The sequence below is a fragment of the Sturnira hondurensis genome, unplaced genomic scaffold, assembly GCF_014824575.4.
Source record: "Sturnira hondurensis isolate 20B ecotype Veracruz unplaced genomic scaffold, ASM1482457v3 Scaffold0020903, whole genome shotgun sequence".
In the NCBI taxonomy this organism is placed as follows: domain Eukaryota; kingdom Metazoa; phylum Chordata; class Mammalia; order Chiroptera; family Phyllostomidae; genus Sturnira; species Sturnira hondurensis.
In genome coordinates, this window is record NW_028093534.1 from 1883170 (window position 1) to 1909505 (window position 26336).

A 26336-nucleotide genomic window follows, 5' to 3' on the forward strand; every position below is an offset into this window, starting at 1 on the left:
CACTCCCTATTATGTTCATTTTGTTCTCCACTATTTTTTTAATAGGTGATAGAAACCACAATTTTATTGGGCTATGCTTTTTTTTCTGGAGTCCTAATAAAAGTTTTGTCTCTTTTAAATTCCATTTATGTGTCTTTTTTTTTAATTTTTAAAGATTTTGTTTATTTAATCTTTAGAGGGGAAGGGAAGGAATGAGGGAGAGAAATGTCAATGTATGATTGCCTTCATGCTTCCCCTGCTGGGAACTGGCCTGCAACCCAGGCATGTGCCCTGACTTGGAATCGAACCATGATTCTTTGGTTCGCAGGCCCGTGCTCAATCCACTGAGCTACACCAGCCAGGGCCATTTATGTGTCAGTTTTGACTTCTTTTTAAAAGATTATGCCTAGCGAATTGAGCAAGTCAAGATTATAAGCAGAGAGAACTAAAAGATACTTTATCAAAGTGTCTTCCTAATTCCCAAAGCCAAATAGTCTTCCTCTCCTTGAAAATTTTCCCCTTCAGAACTTATTCTCATAAAAATCTATCCTGTTTTTCCTTGACACTTGAATGAAACAGTCAAACTTTTTTTCCTTGTGTGTGATATTTTCCCCTGATTTCCTGTCTGTGGAAACATTTTGTGTATGTTGTAGCCTGAGCTTTTTCTCCTCAATCCAGCCCTAGTCCTACCCACCCTCAGTGGCTGCTACACTTAGGGCATCCCTTGGGTATGGATGGAAAAGGAATTCAGAACAGCCTCTCAGCCTCAAAGAATCAGCTGATAGAATCATAGCAGACTTGGTGTTCCTGTGAGAATTGACAGACCAGGTTAGGGATCCCTTAGATAACAAAGTAAATTTCAGGGCCTATCTCAGCAGAGTACTTACTCATCACTTCCTGTGCTAAATTAAAGTTGTCCTTTTCCTTTTCCTAGAAGTTTCAGGCACCTGCAAGAGAGACCTGTGTGGAATGTCAGAAGACAGTCTACCCGATGGAGCGTCTCTTGGCCAACCAGCAAGTGTTTCACATCAGCTGCTTCCGTTGCTCCTATTGCAACAACAAACTTAGGTAAGCGAGGTGGAAACGAGCCATCTTCCTGTGTAGTTGGACCTCTGGAGGGAGTCTTTGGCTTTTAGAACATTGGTACTAACAACTATTGTGCTGACAGTGTGCTGTTAGTTGAAGGCCTCTAAAAAAGGTAAAGAGTACCGTTTATCAACAAATATTTCATATCACATGATAGTGGTGTTTGGAATTCCTTGGTACATTGATATGTTAATTTACATGTTACAACTGAAGTTTAAATAATAGAGTTGCAGATAAAACCCCCTGTGGCCTAATTCAATAGAATGTTTTCCCTTAGTATCAGGGGATCATAAAGTGAAGAAATTTCTGGAGGGTACTTATCTGAGCCCTTCCTTCAGAGCGTCCTGACCACTGTATAAATGGTAATGATAGCAGTCAGAATAGACCCTGAAGAGCATGTATTTTTCTGTATGTTGCTTCATTTTCTTTCTGAGAAAATAATCAGTATTTCTATCATTTCTTCCAAGTAACTCAAAGTATGGGTGTAAATGTGGTAAACTGGGGAAATATTCTATATTAACTCATTTTACTTTTTAAAATTATTTTAAAAGATTTTATTTATTTGTTTCAGAGAGGAGAAGGAAGGGAGAAGAAAAGGGAGAGAGTGTGGTTGTCTCTTGCACGCCCCCTCCTGGAAACCTAGCCTGCAGCCCAGCCATGTGCCCTTATCTGGGAATTGAACCAGCAACCCTTTGGTTTGCAGGCTGGCACTCAATCCACTGAGCTGTACCAGCCAGGACTCTATTAACTCATTTTAATTACAGAGTCTAGGGAAGGGAGAAATCAGGATGTTACTTCTTCCAGCTTTCCTTCTAGAGTGAACATCCCTTCTAAAATGTTCTTAATTGGTTCTTGATTGATTGATTGATTTTAGAGGGAGGGAGGGAGAGAAATATTTATTGTTCCATTTGTTTATGCATTCATTATTTGATTCTTATATGTGCCTGGACTGGGGATAAAATCCATAACCTTGGAGTTTCAGGATGATGCTTTAACCAATTGAGCTACCTGGCCAGGCCTGATTGCTTTTTTTGTTTGTTTATTTATTCATTTTTGGTGAGTTTTTTGTCCCCACTGTATTGTTTTCCTCCAAAATACATTTTTCTGAATTTTTAAATTTTTATATTTCTGATGTGGAAATGTTGTTGTTTTATACCCCCTTTAAGATTTGTTACCCTGTGAGAGACACCAAATCTCCTAACAGCCTGTCCAGCACTGACATTCAGGTAGACTTCCCAGCTGCTGCTCACCGTTCTCCTATTTAACTGTAGCTTACTTGTTTTCAGTCACTAGTGTCTGTTGAGTGCCAGCTGTTTGCAGCACATTGTATCCATTCCTGTGGAGGTATGCTTTTAAATTTTAACACACTTGGGAGACAAAGAGGAAGAAGAATCAACTTTTTACAAAGGAATATCATTATAACTAGTTATAGGTTATAAATACTTGGGAAAGATATGAGTGATCAAAGATAGGTGGGATTACCTAGGCAAGACCTCCTGGATGATGTTTTTTAAACAGTTTTGACAAAGGGTAATGAAATCATTTGAAAATGGGAGCATGAGCCCTGGCTGGGTGGCTCATTTGGTTGGAGCATTGTCAAGTACCACAAAAGGTTGCAGGTTCGATCCCTAGTTGGGGTGCATATGAGAGGCAACCAATCAATGTTTCTCTCTGTCTCCCTCTCCCTCCCACCCTCCCTTCCTTTGTCACTCTCTAAAATCAATAAATATATCCTCAGGTGAGGATTTAAAAAAAAAGAAAATAGCATGAATCAGGTAGAAGAATGTCTTGTGAGGTTCAGGTGTGGAAGTGAGCCTGGTTTTTATAAACGATAATAAAACAATTGTCCTTAAAAAGGGTAGAGAATCTTAGGTGATTGACCTACTTTTAAAGATATTTTTCAGACTATCACCTTCCAAAAATACTGGAATTGCCAGATTTCAGCCGGCTGATGTAAATAAGAGTACATAGATTCGTTAACTTTATACCCTCTCTTCTTTTAACAACAGTCTAGGAACATACGCATCATTACATGGGAGAATCTATTGCAAGCCTCACTTCAATCAACTCTTTAAGTCTAAAGGGAACTATGATGAAGGCTTTGGGCACAGACCACACAAGGATCTGTGGGCAAGCAAAACTGAAAATGAAGAGACACTGGAGAAACCAGCCCAGCTTCCAAATGCAGGGGAGGTGCCTCAGAGCCCAGGGGTAGAAGATGCCCCCATTGCTAAGGTGGGTGTGCTGACCGCAAGTATGGAAGCCAAGGCCTCCTCTCGGCCAGAGAAAGAAGACAAGCCAGCCGAAACTAAGAAGTTAAGGATTGCCTGGCCACCCCCCACTGAACTTGGCAGTTCAGGAAGCACGCTGGAGGAGGGGATCAAAGTATCCAAGCCCAAATGGCCTCCTGAGGATGAAGTCAGCAAGCCTGAATCTCCAGAGGATGTAGATCTGGATCTGAAGAAACTAAGACGATCTTCCTCACTGAAGGAAAGAAGCCGCCCGTTCACTGTAGCAGCTTCATTTCGAACCACTTCCATGAAGAGCCCCAAAACCTTGTCCCCACCTTTCAGGAAGGGCTGGAGCATGTCAGAGCAGAGTGAGGAGTTTGTAGGAGGAATAGCAGCAGGAAAGAAACAAGTGGAAAATGCCAACACCTCTGAGAAGAATGGGAGTGTGGAAAAAACGACCTGGCAAAACAAGGAATCTAAAGGAGGGGAGGCAGGGAAGAGAAGAAGTAAGGAGGTTTATGGTTTTGAGATGGGCAGTGAGAATCTTGTAGAAAATGGTGCAAAGTTAGATGAAGATGATAGAAACCTTTTCAAACAGCAGTCTCCACTAGAACCCAAGTCTCCAAACTGGTCCAGCTTTGCAGACAACACCTCCACTAAAGAATTCTCTATTCAGAATCAGAAGTCCCAGGATGTGGAATTCTGGGAGGGAGACATAGTCAAAGAGCTGTCCGTAGAGGAGCAGATAAAGAGAAATCGGTACTATGATGAGGATGAGGACGAGGAATGATAAATCGCAGTGGTGCTGGGCCTTACTTTTGTGCTAGTGTTAGTAAGCCACTGCCCTTTATCAGAGTGATGTATGTAAACAGTTATCTTAGCATGGACTGTAATTTATGTGGAAGTAATTTTGGGAAACAGTTCTTGCTTCAGAAAAAAATTCCCATACTGCAGCTTATCTCTAAATCCTAGAGATAACATTACCTAAGTCCTCTATTTTAGGGTTGAAGGGAATATTCCAACTGATATAGCCCAGATTCCACTGTATTCCCAAAAGGCAATATGAAATAGATGATTATTATAGTACATTATTAAACTAAAAATTCAATCATACAGAGGTATTTAGGGGCCTAAACATTATGACTGAATGCACTTTAGTATAAAGGGCACAGTTTGTATATTTTTAAATGAATACCAATTTAATTATTTAGTGGTCATCCGTTAAGAGATCAAATATTTAGTCTTTTTTTAAAATTTAGGTTAATTTTCATATTCAAATATATGTGAGAAATTTATTGCTTTGCATTCTGCTCTAAACCACATCCTGAACTGGATTCTTGAGATATAACAAAATCATCTTTCTGAAGCACCTCTTAAGCACTTTTGGTGCTTGAAGAGAACCACTGTCTCCCAGACAAACTATAGTATTTGCCAATGAGTTTCACTATACCCCAAGTGATTACTTTTTTCTCTGGAGGTGTCTGTCTCATAATTTGCTGAAAACTGCAACATTTTAATGAGATCTTTTATATTGTTCGCCATGTTACATATTAGAGCAAAATGAGTTTAAAGAAGGAATGATATAGGAAAAAACGCCTTAAACCACTTGAGCTCAGATCCCCCACCTCCCAAACACTATATTTCACTTCTCATATCCCGTTTCTGGGACACTAGTTTTAAAATTTCTATCAACTCTTAAATGTATTGATTTTTATGGCAGACAGTATTCCTAGGGTGCAATTAAACCAATTATAGGCCTTTATTGGGGGAAGGGGACACGGAATTCTAGTATTAAGGCTTTGGAACATTTGTTGTACATAACTGATATTCCAAATTGTGTGTGGGGAAGAGGTGTTTTAAGCTATAGGCTTTTCTTTGTACTGCATTTTTAGAGATTTAGCTCTAGTATTTTTTAGAGTTGTAAAATATTCTGCTTTCTTACAATCTTGCATAGTCTGAAACATTTTTATTCAATAAAGCTTTTAATTTACATTTGAACTTTTCAATGTTTCTTCTCCATTATTATTTTTACATTGTTACAATCTCTCAGGACCTAATTGAGCAGTTTGGGAAGAAAAAGGTATGATGTGGTTTAAGTGAAGTGCAGTGAACATATCTTACCACGTGGTGGTGGTGTTGGGATGGTCTTGGGGCTTTCATCCTCCCTAAAGGAAGACAATTTTTTCTTGAAAATTAAGAGCAACTTGGCAAGAGAATTAATGTGTACATTCAATGTGAGCCGTTTGTTTTACCAATTCAAAATTCAGTGATTTTTTTAGTTGTCAATTGTATTCAACATTTAATAATTTACCTTACAATTATGCCTAATATGCCAAATGGAAATTCCAAGTGCCTCTGCTGAAAATGAACTTGTTTTCCACCCTGAGCAGAGGCTTAGTTGATTATTTGATTTCCTTGCCTGTACAGACAACTGACCCAATTGTTAAAGCACTTTTTAAAAATGGGAGAGTGGATTTTCTTGGAAATAGGCATGCATTTTGAGTTATCTGTTATGTTTTCCAGGGGTACTGTGTGTTTCAGGGTTTTGCCTGGTCTTCTAAGTGTATGGCAGGGTCCTACTTTCTGTTCTTGTCCCACCACAAGCTGGAGTCAGGTAGAAGGCCTTGTTCACTGAACAGTTATCCAGAAGCTCTTGCTGACCTTCGTAAAATATCCAATCCTGACTTGAGTTTAGCTACTTTTACTGTGTGACTCACTGCTACCCTAACCCATCCACATGGTACAATTTCTACTGACCCTATACAAAAAATTCTCAGTGTCAGAAGCTGGCATTTTTATGGATATCAGTCAAGTATATCACCATACATCAGGTAAATGGAAACTGAGATTACACTTAGAACTTTTTCTATACCTTTCAAGGGCTAAGGTAGATATATTAGAGGTATACAAACTAGAAACAAAGACTAGCTCCATAATCAATGTAAGAACAGGATGTCATTTCAAGAGAATGACCAGATAACAGTGAGCATTCTTAGGGGGGGAAAAGAGAGCCAAACAAAAAGTTTATTTTCTCAGCTCTACTTCACGAAGGCAACTTGTTTGGACTTGATGTGTCAATGGTGGAAATAGGACGATGTGAATTCCTCACTGGTATAGCAGGAAAAAGGGCCAGCTTGTAACCTGAGATGATTAAGGAGACTCTTCATGACTGCTACAGAGCCAGCTTAATGCCATCATCTTGCTGGCACGATCACTCCTGGCCAAAGTGAAAGCTGCATCAAGTTTGCTTTCATTACATATTTAATGAGCAAATATGTTTTGTAACAACCAAGAGGTTGAGAAATGGTACAAATGTGTTTTTCTAGGGATTCATCTTGAGACCAAGATCAGTGTGTGCTGGTTCCTGCATGCCAAGTTAGCATGTTCTCTGTTCCTTGGGACTCTGATTTTAATTTACATTTGAAAATCCCTCCCTCCTTGGCATCAGGGAGGGATTCCTTCTTTTAAAATCTATCTTAAGTATCGGGTAGTTACCATTGAGCTATTGCTGGGTTTGGAGAAAAATGGTTTCAGGCAGTTCTCAGACCAGCAGCAAAGTCAACACCTACTGGGTCTGTAGAAATGAGACATGCAAATTCCTGACCCTACCCTGAACTTCCTGAATCAAGCTATTACGGTAGGGCTCAGGAAACTTTTAACAAATTCTCCATGTGGGATGGAATAAACTAATGCCTGAGCTGGGGCACACCAAAGTTTGAGAACCACTGAGCTAAAGAAAACCTAGTAGTCTACTCCTTAGAATGACTGCTTTTTTGTTGTGGTTTTCTTGTTGCTATTTCCCTTTTTCCTCTCCCTTTGAAATCCTTTCACTTCTGGGTAAGCATGCCATACCGGTTATAGAGTTACTTTATCTGTCCTTAGACAACAGGTAGAGATTTAGATTTTTAAACCGTTCTTAAGACCACTCTATCTAGCCTCTGGTGGTGGAGGCAGGCCCAGCTGAGAAGGCCGTGTAAACTCTAGTGAGAGGGGAGTTGAAAGTAGAGAGATGGGTAGGGCCTGACTCGGGGCAGGACCAGCTTTGAGTCGGCTGAGCTGAGAGAAAGAAACGTCCCCATTAGGGAGCTGCGCTTGAAATAAGGGGTGTGGCGGTAGCTGGATGGGTGAGAGAAGGTGAAGCCTAGCCGAAACCTGTAGCAAAAAAGGGCGGGTCTAGAGTTGTGAGTCCTGCAGGGGTGGGGCCAGGGGTGGGTGAAGGCGGGGCAGGACAGGAGGGGGCGTGGCTCCAAGGCGGGATAGGAGCTGTGTGGGAGGCTCGGGAAGGGGGTGTGGCCGGGATTGGAAGGCGGGGTCCCAAGACCAGGTCCTGGGAACGTGCGGATAGGGAGATGGGCGGGGAGGCGAGATGGGCGTTGAGGAGGCCCGGCTTCGCGGAGGAGGCTGGCTTAGACGTGCCGGGAACCAGAAGGGGCAGGAAGAGGGTGGCTGCCGGTCCGGCCCCGCCCCGGGGCCGCCTCCCCATGGGTTCCGTTGGCTGTGGCGGCTGCTAAGGTTGTGGCGGCCGCGGGGCGGGCGTAAGATGGCGACAGAGGCGGCGGGAGCCCTAGGCCTGCTGTGGGGCTGGCTGTGGAGCGAACGCTTCTGGATGCCCCAGAACGTGAGCTGGGCCGACCTGGAGGGGCCGGGCGACGGCTACGGCTACCCGCAGGCCCGGCACATCCTCTCTGTGTTCCCTCTGGCTGCGGGCGTATTCTCCGTGAGGCTGCTCTTCGAGCGGTGAGAGCCGGCGAGGGAGCGACGCGGAGGGCCGGGGGCGCGGGTCGGTGGAGCTGCCGCAGGGGAGAGGCCGAGGACCGGAAGCAGAACTGTAGGGAAAGCCCGGAAGCGGCGGACTGGGGCAGCCCGGGCCGCCGCGAGGGTTGCACGGAGGGTGTCCGAGGTCGTCACGAAACCTAGGCAAAGACAGAGATTGGGGCTTGGACAATGAAAGAGTGAGAGTCGAGGGAGACACCGGGCCCATTTAATTTTAGATCCTGGAGGTCGCTTGGGCGGGGGGCGGCTTATAGGCCTCCTCCCAACCTCCGAGGATTCTATAGACCCGAGAGCTGCGGCCGGGAACCCGAGCTAGGTGGGGCGGTGGAAGCTGAAGGGTCAACGCAAGAACCAGACGTTCCAAGCAAAAGGAGGGTGTTCAAAGGAATCTAGGATTTGTGAGGACACTGTAGGTGATTAGTTAACCCTTAAACCTTGGCTTGTCAGCTCATGGGTGTGTGTGTGTGTTTCAATAAATTCTGCCAGAGCCCGTAGGAGAGTTGAACTCTGGTAGGGGTAGGGCGTGGTGGAGCCGGAGGCTTCGGAAGTATGGAAAGGTGTCAGTTTAGGTGAAGAACGGGCCTTGGAGGCCTGAGCTGGAAGGGGGAGTGGTCATCTTGTAGGAGGAGTGGTCATCTTGAAAGGATGGAGAACCCTCGGGCTTATGAACCAAACTTCTGATTTAGCAAGATCACAACATGCTTTGTTTGGCCATGTGTTGAAAAAAGTGATTTCACCTTTCTTTGAGTGACTGGATTGTATCTGTCTAAGATAAAGATATTCACTGAGGACTTGATGTGGTTGTTTTGTAATGTGGACTTAAGTAGCTGTGGGTGATTTTGGTCAGGTCTACTCAGACTCTGGAAAGGACACTTATTTCCACTAGGTCTCAGGTAATGAGGGGTGGCACTTTGACATCTTTTGTTCATGAGGCCTTCATTTAGAGCAGGAATGCCCTCTCTAGGGTGTTGTAGATAAAATAACCTCATACTCTCTGGGAAATTAGTCTTATCTGTTTTGGATTACTTGTTTGATCTTCATACTATTTAAGACACAAACTTGTTATATGTAGCTAGCTAGTCATTCATCCATTTATCCTTAGTGTTTGTATATTATCATCAAAGTGCTCTGCCAGACTTCAAGTGCAGAAATAAAGATGCTTTTAACTGAAGCAGATGAAATACAAATATCTAAATGCTTTTTATGGGTGCAGTTTTTAAAGTATAGTCATTGTATGAATGTTGCTGGGGTGCAGACACAAACCACTTTTCTCTCTTACGAGTAACCTAGATCCTGGTACTCTATCCTGTCATCAATGTGAGGGCTGAGAAAAGAAAATGACAGTGTAATGACTAAAAAGGAAAATACACAATCCAAGACCCCTCCCCAAAAGTTAATTGTCCTAGGAAAAGATTCTGTGCTTCTCCTATAAATATATATCAGTGTGAAAGTTTCTGCACCTTAGTGGCGAAAGGAAATAGTTTGTTGCTTTATAAACACCCATTTTATATAAACTCACATTATCTTCGGATTTCCAAAGAGTTCCCCCAGATGGCTGAAGACTAGAGCCCCTGGCAGAGCCACTGGAAAAGATCCTTTACCTGTGGGAATTCTATCTGAATGTTTCTATGGTGCTCCAATGTCAAGGGAGTACGGGTGCTTGGGAATACTGACCTGAAAGCATTCTAGTATGATATTTCTTGGCTAGCAGGGACGGGTACCTTGTTCATCTCAGTTTGATCTTAGGAAAGTTTAACTCTAGAAGCAGTCCTGCTATTTTGTTTCTCTTTAAGACCTACTACTTTAGTTAGCAATAAAATTGACTGCTGAATTACCAGTCCCTCTTATTGTGCTGGTCTTCCACAAAGGTAATAAATAGAAGCCATTCTTAGAGTACAGTAAGAGATATATCAGAAATATTGCTAGTGAGTCATCTTTGCTAATTTTTTCATTTCTGAAATTCCACTACTTAGTTTCTAGGAGTAATTCTGTGGTCATCATGGATTATAAGAGCTAGAATTCTAGTCTCCTCTTACAGACAAATAAACTAAGTCTTAGAAACGTCCTGCTGCTTTTCATAGGTTGCATGTTAGAACCAAGATCTAGATCATTTTCCCCAGCCCAGGGCTCCTGACACTGTGTAATGTGGCCATCTTTCCCTGTTCCTTAACCCCATTTCAAGGGTTAAGATTTAACCTCCTGTTCCTAATATTCTAGGATTTAGAGAATAAATTCATGCTCACCTTACTATTTTTTTAAATTTCCACTTATTGATTTTAGAGAGTGTCAGGAGTGGAGAGGGGAGGGAAGAGAGAAACATCACTTTGTTGTTCCACTTATTTATGCATTCATTGGTTGCTTCTTTTGTGTGCCCTGACCAGAGATCAAACCTACAACCTTAGTGGATTGGGACAACGCTCTAACTACCTGAGCTACCTGGCCAGTGCCATGTTCATCTTATGCTTGATTATTTACTATAATGTGTTTTTGCTGAAGAATTTCAGATAGGAGAGAACTACCTAGCAAAGAACACGAGGCCTTCTTTTGTGGGCCTCTGCTGACTGGTTGCATTGTGATGGCCTGCACTTTGCAAAGTTGCTTTGGGTGTATCATACAGTCAGTAAATAATATTGACAGTTTGAAAAGGGTCTGCTCTCGTCTACTCAGTTGCCCAGAGGAGTAACCGGAGTCTAAATCTTCAATCTGAAATAGATTTTTGGCTAGATTGAGAGAGTCAGAACTATAATTCCTTTGATTCTATTCTTAAATTTCATTATACTGTATTTGAATGCTGGGCACCTTCCTATAGCTTCTCTCCCCTCCCCATACATAAATTCATGCTACCCTGTACCTATCAAATTAGAGATAAACTCTTCCTATTTTTAAAAACTTCTTTTTAATAATATGTTGATGATTGAGATCTGGGGGAAAGAGTGATTCAAGCTAGATCTGCTGTCTTACTTAAATTGGATATTAAAGATAAATTAAATTATTTGAGATTTCACATCTAGTCCCTTGAGCACATGTTACTTGGAATCAAGTAGGAGCTTGAGACTTAATATTGATACCATTAGAACTATATAGGCTCATCTATTTTGAACATGGCATTGCAATAGGAGCTTTATATTGCCAGAAGAAAGTTATTTTGTAAGTTATACAGGAGATAGATTAAAACTGTCCTTACTGCTCATTCATTATTCCAGTCCCCTCTTCTCTCCTGTTACTTCCTATGCAGCCTCACTAGGATGTCTAAAGAACCTCTCAATACCATTCTTTCTCACCTGGGAGTGAATGTACTCATTTGCTGGCCTGTCATGTAACTGACAACAAGAGTAATGACTCATTTTGTGTGTGCGTGTGCACGGTTCTTAACCGCTCATTTCATCTTCCTCTTGTAAACCTTGCTACCTCTGCTATAGCCTGCCTATTGTTTTCCTATTCTTCCCCACTTCCCCTAAGATGAGGAAGAACTTTTTTTCCTCTTCCTGACAGACCTGCTATCCCCCTCCTAGATCCTCTGCATGTCACCGTATTGTGACCCAGTGTTAGCAGGTCCTCCAGACAGGGAAGAGAAGCTTTAGGAAGAATGGACATAGCTCCTGACTAGGCTGTAAGGGAGACTGCCCATTCCACTGCATCCCTAAAGGTGTTCTGTTGGGCGTTATTGAATTGTAAATTACAGAATTAAATCAGGTTTGCAGATCCAGCAGAGCCAGATTGATTATGTGACCCTGCCCTTATCTAAGAATCCACCTCTTAATAAACTCCAGATGGTCAGAAGCCTAATGTGTCCCTCCTCTCTATGACAAAACCTTCTCCAGCCCTTTTTGTGTAGTAGGTGTTGATGCCTCTACAGACAACCCCGAGTACTGTCATGCCTGAGGTCAGGTTCCTGGCTTATCCCTGGAGACAATATATCCACCACTGAAAAGAAACATGTCAGATATTTTTGCTTTAGCCACTTCCCGAGTCAGAAACTAGGGTCTTCCAGATGGGTCAAGAGGAAATTCATGAAAGAGGAGGCAGCAAGTGAAATCTGCCCTGTCCTTATAGAGTAGGAAGGGAGAGATAATACCTATTTTTGCTTCCTCTCCAGAGGTATTTTTAGGCAGAGAAAAGCTGCCTTCTAAAGAATTCTCTGAGTTTTGAGTACTTTGTACCAAATCCACTCCTACTTTATCTTTGGGAAAGTTAATTGAGGTGTTAAAAGGAGTTAACCGTGATCACTTTTAACTAAAAAATAAAAATCTGAAACTAGTTTCCTTAGATAGGAAGGCAGTTTTTCTAGATTTGAAGACGAATGCTCTCTGAATCACTTAGAACTATTCTGTGCAGTACAGTAACCACTAGCTAGTACAGTAGCTGCTAGTTTGGGGGGATTTCAAATGTGATTAGTCAGAACTGAGATGTGTTGTAAGTGTAAAATACATACTAGATTTTGAAAGCTTGGTGCAAAAAAAGTAAAATATTTTAACTTTTAACACTGATTACAGATTGACATGATAGTATTTTGGATATATCAGGTTAAACAAAGTATATTATCAAAATTAGTTTCACCTCTTTCTTTTTTACTTTTTAACATGTGGCTATTAGAAAATTTAAAATTAGATATATGGCATACATTGTATTTCTGTTGACCAGTGCTGCTGATTGTGGCTCAAACAAATATTAGTAACCAAGAAAAGAATTTGATAGATTCACATTTGATTCACTATTTTAGAACCAGAATGTAATCAGTCCTGGGTATATCAGACTATGAAAATAGGTCTTTCTTTTAAAAAAGTGTAGTAAAAATGGGATTTCTAAAATGTAAATTCTTTCCTGAATGATTTAAATAATTATAGTCTATTTTGTGTAATCTTCTATTGACAGTGCCTTTAGCCAAGCATTGCTCTTGTAGTTTTGCTCTTCTACGTATATCTTCTCAGTTGAGTAGTTAATGATCTGTAAACAAACAAGTTTGTCAAGTAGTTAAGTATACGTGGGCTCTGCACAGCCTTGGTAAGACAGCCTTGGTAAGCTGCATCTCTTCTCAAAATTATGGAGTTTCTGAAAAAGGGTATTCCTTGTAGTCTTTAGCTTTAGTTAGTGTCAGCATTTGTAAGAACTCTTAATGAGAGGCACAGAGAATCTCAAACTAAATCAGATTGCCAGATATCGAACTATGTGCCAAGGATAAAAAGGTGAGTAAGTCCTGATGGCTACTCTCAGGAAGAGAACAAGAAATGCAGTGATTAAAATACAGCGTAATAAATGTATGTGCAGCCCTGACTGGTGTGGCTCACTGGGTTGGGCTTTGTCCTGCAAACTGAAAGGTTGCCAGTTTGATTCCCAGTCAGGGCACATGCCTAGGTTTGAGGCCAGGTCCCCGGTTGAAGAGGCAACTAATCTCTTTCCCTCGCACAATGATGTTTCCCTCCCTCTCTTTCTCCCTCTCTTCTTCTTTCTCTAAAAATAAATAAAATCTTTTTAAAAAATGTATTATAGCCCTAGCTGATGTGACTCAGTGAATGGACTGCCAGCCTGCGAACCAGAGTGGCAGGTTTGATTCCCCATCGGGGTGCATGCCTGGGTTTCCAGCCAGGTCCCCATTTGGGGGGTGGGTGAGAGGCAATCACACATTTATGTTTCTCTCCCTCTCTTTCTCTTTCCTTTCTTTCCCCTTCTCTAAAAATAAATAAAATTTTTTAAAAAAAGAAAAAATGCCCATTTAAGAACAAAAGTATGGACAAATGTATGTATGTAAAATACAGTATAATAAATATATGAGAGTTTGGAGGAGGTGAATTTGATTCCTTTTAACAGTTGTTAACTAAAATATAGGCTTAATGTATCACTAATACTTGTTTGTTGGACTATGAAGAATGGTAAAAACTTCTTGAGAGAGAGCTTTTTGTTAACCTTTTTTTCTAATCTACCTCTTATTTAGCACACTTGAGTTTGTGAGTTTCTACTTTAAATGCATTAAGTTGCATAATCACTCATTCATTTAAAATAGATACATGTGGTAATGAAAGAAATATATGTAGTTGGGAAAGGGGGGGAATTCTTAAACAATGCAAGTCTCAGGAGTCCTCAGCCATTTTCCATCCACACTTTGACAACTGCTGCTCTGTAGCAAGTAAAATATTTACCAGTTACTGTGCAATATAACTGCAACTTTGTCTTAAATCAGTTTATGTGTGTCTGAAGCATTAGAACATACACAATGTAAGTACCTTAATTCTTATCTCAAGACTTAGTTCCCTTATAGAAAGGTAAGAGGTAAGTAGGGTGCTGATTCTTTTTTGTTATCACAGTACCAGTAGGTACATTAAATTGCACAGGCATTAGTCATCTTAATTCTTTACATCCCTTTTATAGGTCTAAAGTACAAGTCTATAACTTTGCTGCAAGTAGATAAAGAGTAAATAGTCTGGTATAAATCTACATTGTGTGCCTTGTCATGGGTTAGAATAGTATGTATCATAGAGGTCCTTTTCTTTCTAGTCAGTTTCTGCTTTGTTATAAGAACACATTTGCTATTTAAAAAAAATAGTCTTCTAAAGAAAATGAAAAAATTACTTATGCACAGACAATGCAAGAAATACTGGATTCGGTATAAGGTGCCTTTGACGAGTGCTGCACCTTGCACACAGGAAGCATGTAGGTGTACAATAATGTGTACAACAGATTTGCTAATACATAGCAAAAACCCTATCCTCTTAAGAAGTTACTCAGAAAAAAGTACACTGACATGGATGCATATGTGTATGGAATATGCAAGATAATGAAATGCTGGCAGTCACGAGCATATAAACGAATAGTGTTAGGGTAATTTAGAAATTCTTAAATATTTTTTGTCCTCTGTCTTCTTTTTCATTCTTAAAAATTATTGAGGCTCCCAAAGGAGCTTTTGTTTGTGTGGGTTACATATACATATTTGTTTTTCCATATTTGAAATTGAAGTTGAGAAATTTAAGAACTGTGTTTATTATTTCATTAAAATAACAACAATAAACTTGCTACATGTTAACATAAATAATATTTTTTAAAAATAACTATTTTCCAAAAGAAAACGTATAGAGTGAGAAGAACTACATTGATTTTACATTTTTACAAATCTGTTTAATGTCTGGCTTAATAAAATAACTGGATTCACCTCAATAGCTTGTAATATGCTATGCATATCCAATCTCTTGTAATATGTTGTTTTGGTTGAAGTACGTAAATAAAAGCAAGCTTCACACAGATATGGAAAAAGGAAGTTGTTTTTTTTGTACTACACCATTTTTCCATGAACAAACAAGTAGTAGTTTCTTAAAGGCTGGCTGTATTGTAGAATCTGAAACCATATCAATGAGTATTTAGTCATGTCAAAATTCATTGGTCTATATTATACTTTGAATAAATGTCATGTATTGGTCATCTGAAAAATACTGGTTCACTGAGTTATATAGATTTCCCAAATGTCAGTACATCTCATTATACAATATTAGTTAATCTCATTGTAGCAAATCATATCAGAAAAATCTTGAAGTATTGTCAAGTCCAAAGTGGATATAAGTTCTCTGAAATTCTAATTTTGACTTAGAAAGCTGAACTTTATCGTTTGCAACAATGTTCATTTTTTTAAGTAACAGGCTTATTTCATTCGTTTTCATGAAAGTATTTTCTAAATACCTAGATCTAACCTTAGTTTATCTGTTTGTCGTCCAGTCAGATAAAATTAGTATTCAGTGAAAAATGAGCGTTTTTGTTCCATGCACAATCGGTCAACCAGGTGTGTTGCTTTGAGACAACTGTGTGTGTACTAGGGTGTACAGCAGGAGTGCTTTCTGTGTACATCCCATCTTACCACAGAATACTCTTAAACAGTGTTCTCAGTGGTTGAGATTAATAAAATTGATCATTTGTATTGATCATTTTTTCATCAAGGACATTCTTAAGTGAAACTAGCTTTCCTTCTTTTTTAGCCAAGAGGACACAACAAGGAATAATATAATAACTATTGGGTTGGTAAAAAAAAAAGTCCATTACATTTTTTCCATACAAATGGATCTGGTAATACTTAGTTGTCTTTAACTTCATTCAAAACAATTTTGTTAGATTGTATTGTGACAGATGTCATACCAGTATACATTTATAAAAAAAACATCAAGCCCTGGCTGGTGTAGCTCAGTGGATTGAGCGTGGGCCTGTAAACCACACGATCGCAGTTCAATTCCCAGTCAGGGCACATCCCTGGGTTGCAGGCCAGTTCCCGGCAGGGGACGCACGAGAGGCAACCATACATTGATATTTCTCTCCTTCCCTTCCTCTCTAAAAATAAATAAATAAAATCTTTAAAAAAACACACACACAAAAAAACATCAAAATGGGTGAATTTTTGAGCAGCCATTTTAATATTGAAGATGGAAGAAAATATGCAACATTCTTGGCACATTACGCTTTATTATTTCAAGAACAGTAAAAATGCAACTGAAACACAGAAAAAGATTTGTGCCATGTATGGAGAAGGTGCTATGACTGACAGAACATGTTAACAGTGGTTTGTGGAGTTTCTTGGTACAATTGACATTTTGGCCAAATAACTCTTTGCTGTGGGGCTGTCGTATGCATTGGTAGATGTTTAGCAGCACCTCTGGCCTCTACCTACTAGAAGCCAATAGTGGAGATAGCTGACGTAGTCAAAATATTCAAATCAATAAAGTTATTGAAAATGAAAAATGTGTCTTTCATTTTTCAGACAAAACTTAAAGGGCTTTTCGGCCAACTCAGCACTACTGCAGTTTGGTGCCGTGATTTGTGCTCACATGCCATTAGTTGTCCCCACCATTGCTTTGTACCGTAATTGCAAATATCAAGACTGTAATAGAGGCAAATAATGTTTTAATATTATATGAAAACAGTTTTGACTTTATGGGCCCCCAGAGTATCTCAGGAACCTTTGGGGGTCTGTGGACCATTCTCTGCTGTAACTGAGTGAGCTCTTCTAGGGTGAGTGTGCAGAGTAGGGAAAGAAGCTACAGAGAACCCAGGGGAAACTCCTTGTTTAGGAAAAGGCAAAGGAAAAGAAACCCAAAAGGAGATAAGAGATAAGACAGTTATACAGTATTTGATCATAGTTAGCACTTAATAGGTATACTTAACTTTGTCCCAGGCACTGTTCTAAGTGCTAAACATAGTAACTGTATGAGGTAGATAGATACTATTGTTATCCTCATTTTACAGTGAAAAACCTGAAGCATGGAGAAAGTTAAATACCTTGTCCGAGGTGATTCAACTAGTAGTGCATACCAGGCAGTCTAGTTATACTCAAGGGGTGGGGGGGTCAGAAAACTAGGGAGGGTGTGGCAGTAAGGAAGCTAAGAAAAGACCATTTCAAGAGGGAGGGCATGGCCAATAATACAAAATGGTGCTGGGTGGTCGGGTAGGATACAGTACTGAAAAACATCTATTTGATTTCACAATAAGATCGTTAACACCTTTGGTGAGACCAGCTTCAGTGAAGTGTAGGGACAGAAACCAGACGAAAGAGGGAGGAGGGTTGAGGAATGAGTGGGAGTTAGAAGAGAAGTCAGGAGGAGAGAACTTCAAGAACTTTACTTGTGAGGTAGGAGAGAGCCAGAGGATGTGAGGGACAGGGAGAGCCTTTGTCAGGTGGGGAAACTTCAGCATATTTAAGGTCTGGTGAGAAGAAACAAGTAGAGGGGCTGAAGATAAAAGGAGAAAAACCAAGAGAAATAAATACAATGAAATTTCTGGTCAGTAAGTGAATGTTATCTAAAAGCACAGATATTTTAGATAGAGTGGTTCTGATGCAAGAAGTTGAAGGCATTCCCTTCTCTTAAACCCGATTCTTGAAAGTTGGCTATTTCCACTTCTTCCTCCTCCTCCTATCTTTCACTTCTATAACTCATTACTGTCTTTTAGAGCCTCCATTCTACTTACAGGAATTTGGTAAAGTTGCCAAAGATCTCCAAATGGCTAAATCCAGTGCCCACTGGATTTTTGCGTCATTTGATAAGGCTCCACCTCTGGCCTTCCTGTCCCCTAAATTCATCTTTTATGCTTGTTGTTTCCCAGGATTCTGACCTTGGTTCTCTTTTCAGTTTGTATTCCTCTCATGCAGTAACATTTACCCCACACAATTTTAGCTACCACCTATATTCTTATTCTCTCGCTCTTTTTCTTTCTCAGATGTGTATGTATCTCATTCAAGTTCCTTTTCCAAGTTTATTTGCCTACTAGACAGTTCCATTTCAACAATGCATTTCAGCATACACACAACTCATACATCACCCCCAAATTTGCTTTTCTTACCTCACTTTCTACTTGGTTGAGGCACCATAATCTACTTAGTTTCCCAAGGCAGAAATAGGGAAGGCACTCTTGACTCTTCTTTTGCCTCTTACATCTATTCAGTGGCCAAGTGCTATCAGTTTTACCTCCTAAGCATCTCTTGCATCCATCAATGCTTTATCACTTAAAGCGAGGGTTTTGTCCAATAGCCTGCAGCCGATGACAATTCTTTATTTATCCAGATCCATTAATCTCTTCACTGCCCCAGTCTAAATTATTGGATAACTGTCCATAATAATTATCCAATAATTTATCCAATAATAAATTACATTCAAGCTTTGCATAACATACAAGGCAACTGTGATCTGGCCCCTAACTACCTGTATAGTTTTTTTCCTCCTGTTACTATTGCCACTGTCACCCCCACTTCCAATACAATTTTCTTTTCTTTTTTTAAGATTTCATTTATTTACTTTTAGAGAGGGGAAGAGAGGAACATCAGTCAGCTGCCTCAACCAGGGACCGAACCTGCAACCCAGGCATGTGCCCTGTGCAGGAATCGAACTGGAGACCTTTCACTTTGTGAGATGGTGCCCAACCAACTGAGCCATGCCAGTCAGGGCAACACTTTATCTCTCTGTTTTAGTACATGCTGTTCCCTCTGCCTGAATGTACTTTGTATTCTCTTCTTTTTCTATCTTGCAGAAGCCACTCTGTTTTTAATGTCACTGGTTTATTAACAATTCGATTGTAAAGGGAAGGGAAGGGACCTTTTTAAAAATTGATTTTGAGGAGGGGAAAGAGAAACATCGATTTGTTGTTACAAGAATGAACCAATGATTGCATAAATAAGTGTAACAACAAATTGATGTCTATCTGTCTCCGGTTTGAACCTGAGACCCTGGCATGTCGGGATGACACTCTTACCAACCAAGCTACCCGGTCAGGACCTGAATCTGTTTTCTGTGGGACTCTGCATTTGCCTCTTAGGGGTACATATGTTTTGGGGGAGAACTTTCTAATGCTGCTGTGTACTTAAGGATTAAATTCTCTAACAGATTTGGCCCTGAGAAACTATTTTTTTAATATTTTATTTATCTTTAGAGAGGAAGGGAAGGAGAGAGGGAGAGAAATATCAATGTATGGTTGCCTCTGCCGAGTACCCACAATGTATCGTGTGTCCCCTGCTGGGAACTGGCCTGCAACCCAGGCATGTGCCCTGACTGGGAATCGAACCGCGATCCTCTGGTTCGAAGGCCCGTGCTCAATCCACTGAGCTACACCAGCCAGGGCCCCTAAGAAACTATTTAATCATCATCTCAGCTGCCCTCTTTCTCATGCCTGCTCCTCCCCATGTGTGTCTGTGTGTAATGGGGAGCATTTCAAATTCAGGTAATTTAGTTATTCAGTATTCTTCACCTAATGATACACCATCCTCAGTCTCTTTTTATTGTATTCTCCCCTTCATCCCATTCCCTATTTCAGTTTCTCTGGTTATGTTCTCTTTTTGTATATCAATTTTGACACTTTGTGTTTTTCCAGAAATTCATCTAAACTATTGCTTCCCAACTCAACCCTGTTGCTGCACATGTAGAAGATAAAATGCACGTTGCATGATGGTCAGGGGATGTGTGAGGCCAAGGTTCTAGGCTGAGGGTTTCTGGCTACCACAGGCTGCAGGGACCACCTTTCGAACTAAGAGCAGCATCTCAGCATAAGCATAACAACCCAGTTGAGAAACTTGATTTAGATTTTCTAACATATTTGTGTATAGTTCATATCCTTCAATGACACTGCATGAATCACAAAGACAGCAGTGTTAGTATAGCCTCTGTCTTTCATATGAAAAAGCAAAGTAGTAAGTAATTTCATCTTAACCCAGGCTGAGGTCAGCTGCCGCCATGTATCTATCTGGAAGGCAGGGAAAGGGCAAATTGAAATGATCTCTCCAAAGCAGGACAGATGTGTTACAGTCAGGCTGGGTCATTAGACTCATGTTCCTGGAATGGCAGGTGGAAAGGAGCACCTGACTGTTACAGACCACTAAATGTCTACTTATGCAGACTTGAAGGCTAAGGGAAGTCTAATTTTACAAATTATCTTAAAAGTTGGGCAACATATTGATGCTGGAGAGGACAGAAAATCACAATAGAAGTTTGATTTCTCAGGGTCATCCAGCACAGCAGTTTGCAAACTGTGTTGCCAGGAACACTTTATATTCTTAAAAACCATCAAGGACCCCAGAGCATTTCAGTTTCTATGAATAATACCTATCAATATGTACTGTTTTAGAAATTAAAATGAAAAATAATTTAGTATACTATTAATTCACTCACAAATAACAATACATTGATTTTATTGTTACTATGACTAACACTTGATGAAAAATATTCACCAAAACAAAAAAAGAGTAAGCAGAATTGTATTATTTTACATTTTTGCAAGTCTCTTTAATATCTGGCACCTGTATTCTCATGTCGCCTTCTGCAATGTCTGTTGCAGTTTGTCATACAACCTGTAGAAGATCCCCGTGTACACTCATGAGAGACTTGGAGAGACAGGAATTATTATGAAGTTACGGAATTATTAAGAGAATAGTCTTAACTTCACAGACCTTCTGAAAGGGTCTCTGAGATTCTGGGAGACTCCAGAGCATGCTTTGAAAAGTGCCAATTTTGCAGGAAGGATGAATCCCAGGCTCTTTATCTGGTGTTTTACTAACCTATTTAATAAATTATACTAAATGCCAGATAAATGATATAGAATGAGTACATGATTAAGTGTGAATTTCTTCAAAGTACTACAGTAATTGAAAATTCACTTTCTTCAGTAAGGTAATTTATTAAATGCATAAATAAGTCATGTATTTACTTGTTTTATCACAGAAAAAGACTTTTTTTTCCACCGTAAGTCCTTAGTACTGGATTTGGAATTCATGAATATTTGTCAAATAAATTTTCTTAAGATCTGTACAGCTGTAACAGACTCAATGCTGCCAATAGCTTTATGCCTTTCATTGGACTCTGTGAACTAATGAGGGCAGAATGTGAGCTAATGACACTGTAGGATATTAAGTCCACTCCAAGTTACAGATAATTAAAAAATTATCTTGGCTTCACCCAGGTGAGCAGGGTACAAAAATCCTCTGTCCTTGGTGTACAAAAGAGGATTTCTTGCTCTTCTCACATTCTGCCAGGGAAACTATCAGGTACCCAGACTGAACTATCAGTTTCTAGTAAAATAATAACCGCTGCCTTTTATTGAATGCTTACTGAGCGTCAGGGACTGCACTGGGCATGCATGTCATGTTGTTTCGTCTTTAAAATGAACTTCCACAGAGTCTGTTAGCTGTCACAATCTGCCCAACTCTCGGACCTTAAGCACCTGGCTGCTTCTGGATTGAGGAAGAGACCTCCATCAGGGGGTAAGAGTAAGAATTGAAAAGGCTGGTTTTTGTTTTTGCATCTACCTGTTCATACTATTAATGCAGATGAGAGGAGATGGAGGAGACAATGAGAGATACCTCTGATGCTTTTAACTCTGATGTGGCACCAACTTAAAAGCAGAGAATGGCTGCCTTAATTACTCTTCTGTCCTGGGTCCAAACCGAGCTCATGGAGCAGGGTGGGAATCACAGGACCTCTCACTTGTGTGTTACTGAGTGGCTCCTGAGCACAAAACCTTGGTAAAGACAAAAGTGTATTCTCTGTATTCTGTGTTCACGAGTTTAAACATGAGTGGGGTTTTAAAATATTTGTACACAGACGGATATACCAGGAAACATAAACTAAAATATGTACTAGCATTGGCCTTTGAATAAAACTTTTGTGCTACCTGTATAAAAGAGAGGAGAGAATGAGTTAAAATGTGGCTAACTTCATGCTCTGAATAAATGTTTCCCCATGGCTCAGGAACTTTGGTGATAAGGGCAAAAATTTTCATAGAAGAACATAAACAAAGTTTCTTATTCTTAGTTCCTCCCTTAGAGATAAATTCTGAATTCAAATGCAGACCATGAAAATAGGTCATGAGCACTGCCATCTTTGGCCTGCCCATCATAATTTTATCTTGGGACTCCCAAAGATGCTGAAGGGGCTAGAACTGGTTTTGACTTATCCTCAAAGTGACTACATGGAATTTTTCCTAGAGCTGACTGATGCTCACAAAAATCTATGGTTGTGGAGAGGCAGATCTTTCTCGAAGAACCAAGGAATAGTTTCTCAATTCTCAAATATCTAAAACTTAAGAATTAATTACAATCAGTGATAATACTATATAATCTTAGATATAGAAAAAAACCTCATAAATCACCTCATATGACCCCTTCTTTAAGAGATGATAAAACCAAGACTCAAGTGACTTGGCCAAATTTGTATGATTTATTAGTGGTATAATCTAGGACTGGGTTTTTTAAAGGTTTTTTTAAAGGTTTTATTTACTTTTAGAGAGAGGAGAAGGGAGGGAGGAAGAGGGAGAGAAGCATTGATGTGAGAGAGGTACATCAATGGGCTGCCTCTCGCATACTGCCAACTGGGGACCTAGCCCACCACCCAGGCCTTGTGCCCTGACTGGGACTCCAACTGGTGACCTTTTTTTTTGGTTCACAGGCCAGCACTTAATCTACTGAGCCACGCCAGCCAGCCCCTTATTTCCTCTAAGCATTTCAATAATCCTTTTATTAGGCATGACCATTACGCAGGATATTTATATTTAGGAAGCTCTCAACTTCTGTTTTACCTTTCCCTGCCATTAAGACCTTTGTGGCCCTGGCTGGATAGCTCAGTTGGTTCGAGCATCGTCACAATACACCAAGGTTGCTGGTTCAATCCCAAGTCAGGGCACATAGAAGAATCAGACAATGAATGCATAGATAAGTGCAACAACAAATCGATGTCTGTCTCTCTCTCTCCCCCATTCTTTCTAAAAATCAATTTAAAAAAAAGCTTCCTGATTTTTAAAAATATTTTATTTATTTATTTTTAGAGAGAGGGGAAGGGAAGGAGAAAGAGTGGGAGAGAAACATCAATGTGTGGTTGCCTCTCATGTGTCCCCTACTGGGGACCTGGCCTGCAACCCAGGCATGTGCCCTGACTGGGAATCCAACCAGCAACCCTTTGGTTTGCAGGCCTACGCGCAATCCACTGAGCTAAGAGAGCCAGGGCAGATTCTTCTAACAATTTAATGGTCCTGTGAATCACACGGGGATCTTGTTAACCAAGATTATGCAGGTCTGGGATGGGGCTCAAGTTCTGCATTCCTAAAAAGCTTCCAGGAGAAGCCAATAATGCTTTTGATCTGTGGACCTTATATTGAGTAGCAAATATGTTGGCTGATATTATCTTCATCTTACAGATGAAAAACTGAGGCTTACAGAGATTAAATAAACTGCCCAAGTTCATACAGGCAGTAAATGGTAGACTAGTGATTTGATCTAGGTCTTTCTGACTTTAAAGCTCAAGATGTGATAAGAAAAGCCAGGGGAAAATGGAAAGAGCTTATGGTCCAGTATTTCTTAAATAGGTCACGTCTCTAGTGAGTCAGTGGCAAATTCCAGAATGAAATCAGAGTCCTAGCTCCAGCCAAGTGTTCCCCCTTTTCCCTCTCGTCACTCCCCTAATCAAGACCTTTCCTTCGTGCTTAGAAAACCATGTTTCTAAGGTTGGCTCTTGGGCTTTCTCCACTACAGGTTTATTGCCAAACCTTGTGCACTCCATGTTGGCATCCAGGACAGTGGTCCTTATCAGGCTCAACCCAATGCTATCCTTGAAAAGGTGTTCATATCTATTACCAAGGTAAGTGGGCAAAGAAACAGAAGATTTATATGAGGGATTGCTCCTCGGGGCAGGGGAAGACAGAGGACAAGTATCTCCAAGGGTAAGGCTAGGATGGGATGATCTTCCACATTAGGTAGTCATTCCATCGATAGCCCTCAGGAACATACCTTTGGGCCAGGGTGTAAGTTGAGCACACATACACTGGAGTTTTAGGCCCAGCAGTCACTATTTCGCCTTGCTCCCCAGATTCACCATATCTTAATTTGGTTTTTCCCTGCTCCAGCTTTTGTCGGTACTTAACTGCATAATTAAGATGGTAACTGACAGCCGTTGCAGTTTGGGTTTTTAATACCTTTTTTACTCAGCTTAGGCTGGAGGGAGAAGACCAAACAAGGATGTGTATAGGTGTGTAGTAAAGGTCCTTAATGTGTGGAATAGCACTTCTTAACTAAAAATGACTTTTGAGGTGAAACCCGGAAAGATAAATGTCGCTTGAGCCACTGTAGTTATCACCCCTTTGCCACTCATCTAGTCAAAGAGATTTAAGGAGAGGTTTGAAGAAAAAGGTATGTTCTCACTGGTCAATACCTCTGCAGCATCCTGACGAGAAAAGGCTGGAGGGCCTGTCAAAGCAACTGGACTGGGACATACGAAAAATTCAGTGCTGGTTTCGCCATCGAAGGAATCAGGACAAGCCCCCAACGCTCACTAAATTCTGTGAAAGCATGTAGGTGTGCAGAGGGAGGTGGGGAGTGAGGAGAGGGGTGGGGTATGACTGGCTGAGGTTTTCTTTTTGGAAATCACTTGTTAGCACAACAGTTGATGAAAGTGGGGTGGGGTAACTCAGTTTATTACAGTCAGGAAGAAGAGAGCTGAAAGACTGCTCACCCTTAGTTTCTTGGATATACTTGCCACTAAGTTAGATGTAGTTTCATTTTGTTCCTCTTTCCCAAATAGCTTGGGAGTGAATTCCTTCACATAGGTAGATATGCACGCACACATGTGTGCACTCTTATAGCAGTAGTACCGGCTTGCTCTAAATGGACATTTTGGTGGGAAGCACCCCTTTTCTGGACATACTATACTTCATTTTCACTGGGTTTTACCAATTCCCCTCTGGGCACAGAGCATTGTATTTATGATTGTTGGGCAAAAGAAAATAATAGGCACTGTCATCAGGGAGTCTGATATGGAAAAAAAAGTTGTTTAAAGCCATATACAGTGTGGAAATTATTTTAAACAGAGGCTAAAAGATGTCACTATGTTTTTGGCTTTTGGGATAACAATATTTGTCCCTATTCTGGGGACTTGTCTTCTTTCTCACCAGTAACTGTCTTATCCCCAAATCTGCTATCTTCTTTAGCCTCAAAGAATTTTTGAGTGAGTATTCATCTAACCTCTACTCTGCCCATCCAGGTGGAGATTCACTTTTTATTTATGTATATTCTGCTACGGAATTAGATTTCTTTGGTCGGTGAGTATAAACTTTCTCTGGTCTTCTCTTAGGTTCTAATCATGTCTATATCTTTAGAGATGACTTAAATACTGTTAGATCTCTATTTTTCCCGTTTTCTCTGTGATGCCTATAGCCCAGGTTTATATGTTAAGTGGCTGCCTTCTGTCTGGGGCCTGACTTCCATAACCTCATAACTCTACTGTTTCTCCCCTAAATGGCGCTGGTAATAATTAATGTTGATTAAATCAGCATAATGCATGATGGTTTGCAGAGCACTAGACCAAAAATCTTGTTCTTCCAAGGAGGAGAGAGTTGTAGAAATGGAATCAGTAACCCTTTAAAGAGGGTAAACAGGTATAATTCTTACTTCCTCAGTTGTCAAAGAATTCCAGGCTTTTTGATTTCTGATTCCATGTCTGTTTGTTTTATAACAGCACCAGTCTGTTTCTCTAAAAGATATCATTAAGCCTCCAAAGCAAAAAGAGGTAGAATTGAAGGACAAGGACAGACAAATACATAATCGTCCTTGAAGATTTTTTTAAAGAGTTTATATATTTATCTTTAGAGAGGAAAGGAAGGAGAGAAGGAGAGAAATATCAATGTATGGTTGCCTCTTGTGTGTCCCCTGCTGGGAACTGGCCTGCAATTCAAGCATGTGCCCTGACTAGGAATCAAACCACGATCCTTTGGTTTGCAGGCCTGCGCTCAATCCACTGAGCTACACCAGCCTGGGCTTGTCCTTGAAGATTTTAA

At 40.4% G+C, this 26336-nt stretch overlaps 2 protein-coding genes across 4 annotated transcripts in view; both read left to right on the forward strand.

The window, feature by feature from the left end:
• LIMA1 (LIM domain and actin binding 1) overlaps positions 1-5288 on the forward strand; it is an 82604-nt gene extending 77316 nt beyond the window's left edge. For both annotated transcript variants that reach the window (XM_037031045.1, XM_037031046.1), the window contains exons 10-11: positions 914-1047; positions 3075-5288. In XM_037031045.1, the coding sequence (XP_036886940.1) occupies positions 914-1047; positions 3075-4086 (1146 nt within the window). In that variant the 3' untranslated portion in view covers positions 4087-5288. The remainder of the gene's footprint in view (positions 1-913; positions 1048-3074) is intronic.
• A 2323-nt stretch (positions 5289-7611) lies between these two features.
• Positions 7612-26336, forward strand: part of CERS5 (ceramide synthase 5) — a 29311-nt gene continuing 10586 nt past the window's right edge. Inside the window, exons 1-4 of one of the 2 annotated variants that reach the window (XM_037030945.1) lie at positions 7612-8033; positions 24040-24145; positions 24724-24854; positions 25544-25601. In XM_037030945.1, the coding sequence (XP_036886840.1) occupies positions 7663-8033; positions 24040-24145; positions 24724-24854; positions 25544-25601 (666 nt within the window). In that variant the 5' untranslated portion in view covers positions 7612-7662. The remainder of the gene's footprint in view (positions 8034-24039; positions 24146-24723; positions 24855-25543; positions 25602-26336) is intronic. The other variant, XM_037030944.1, reaches the window with a different exon arrangement.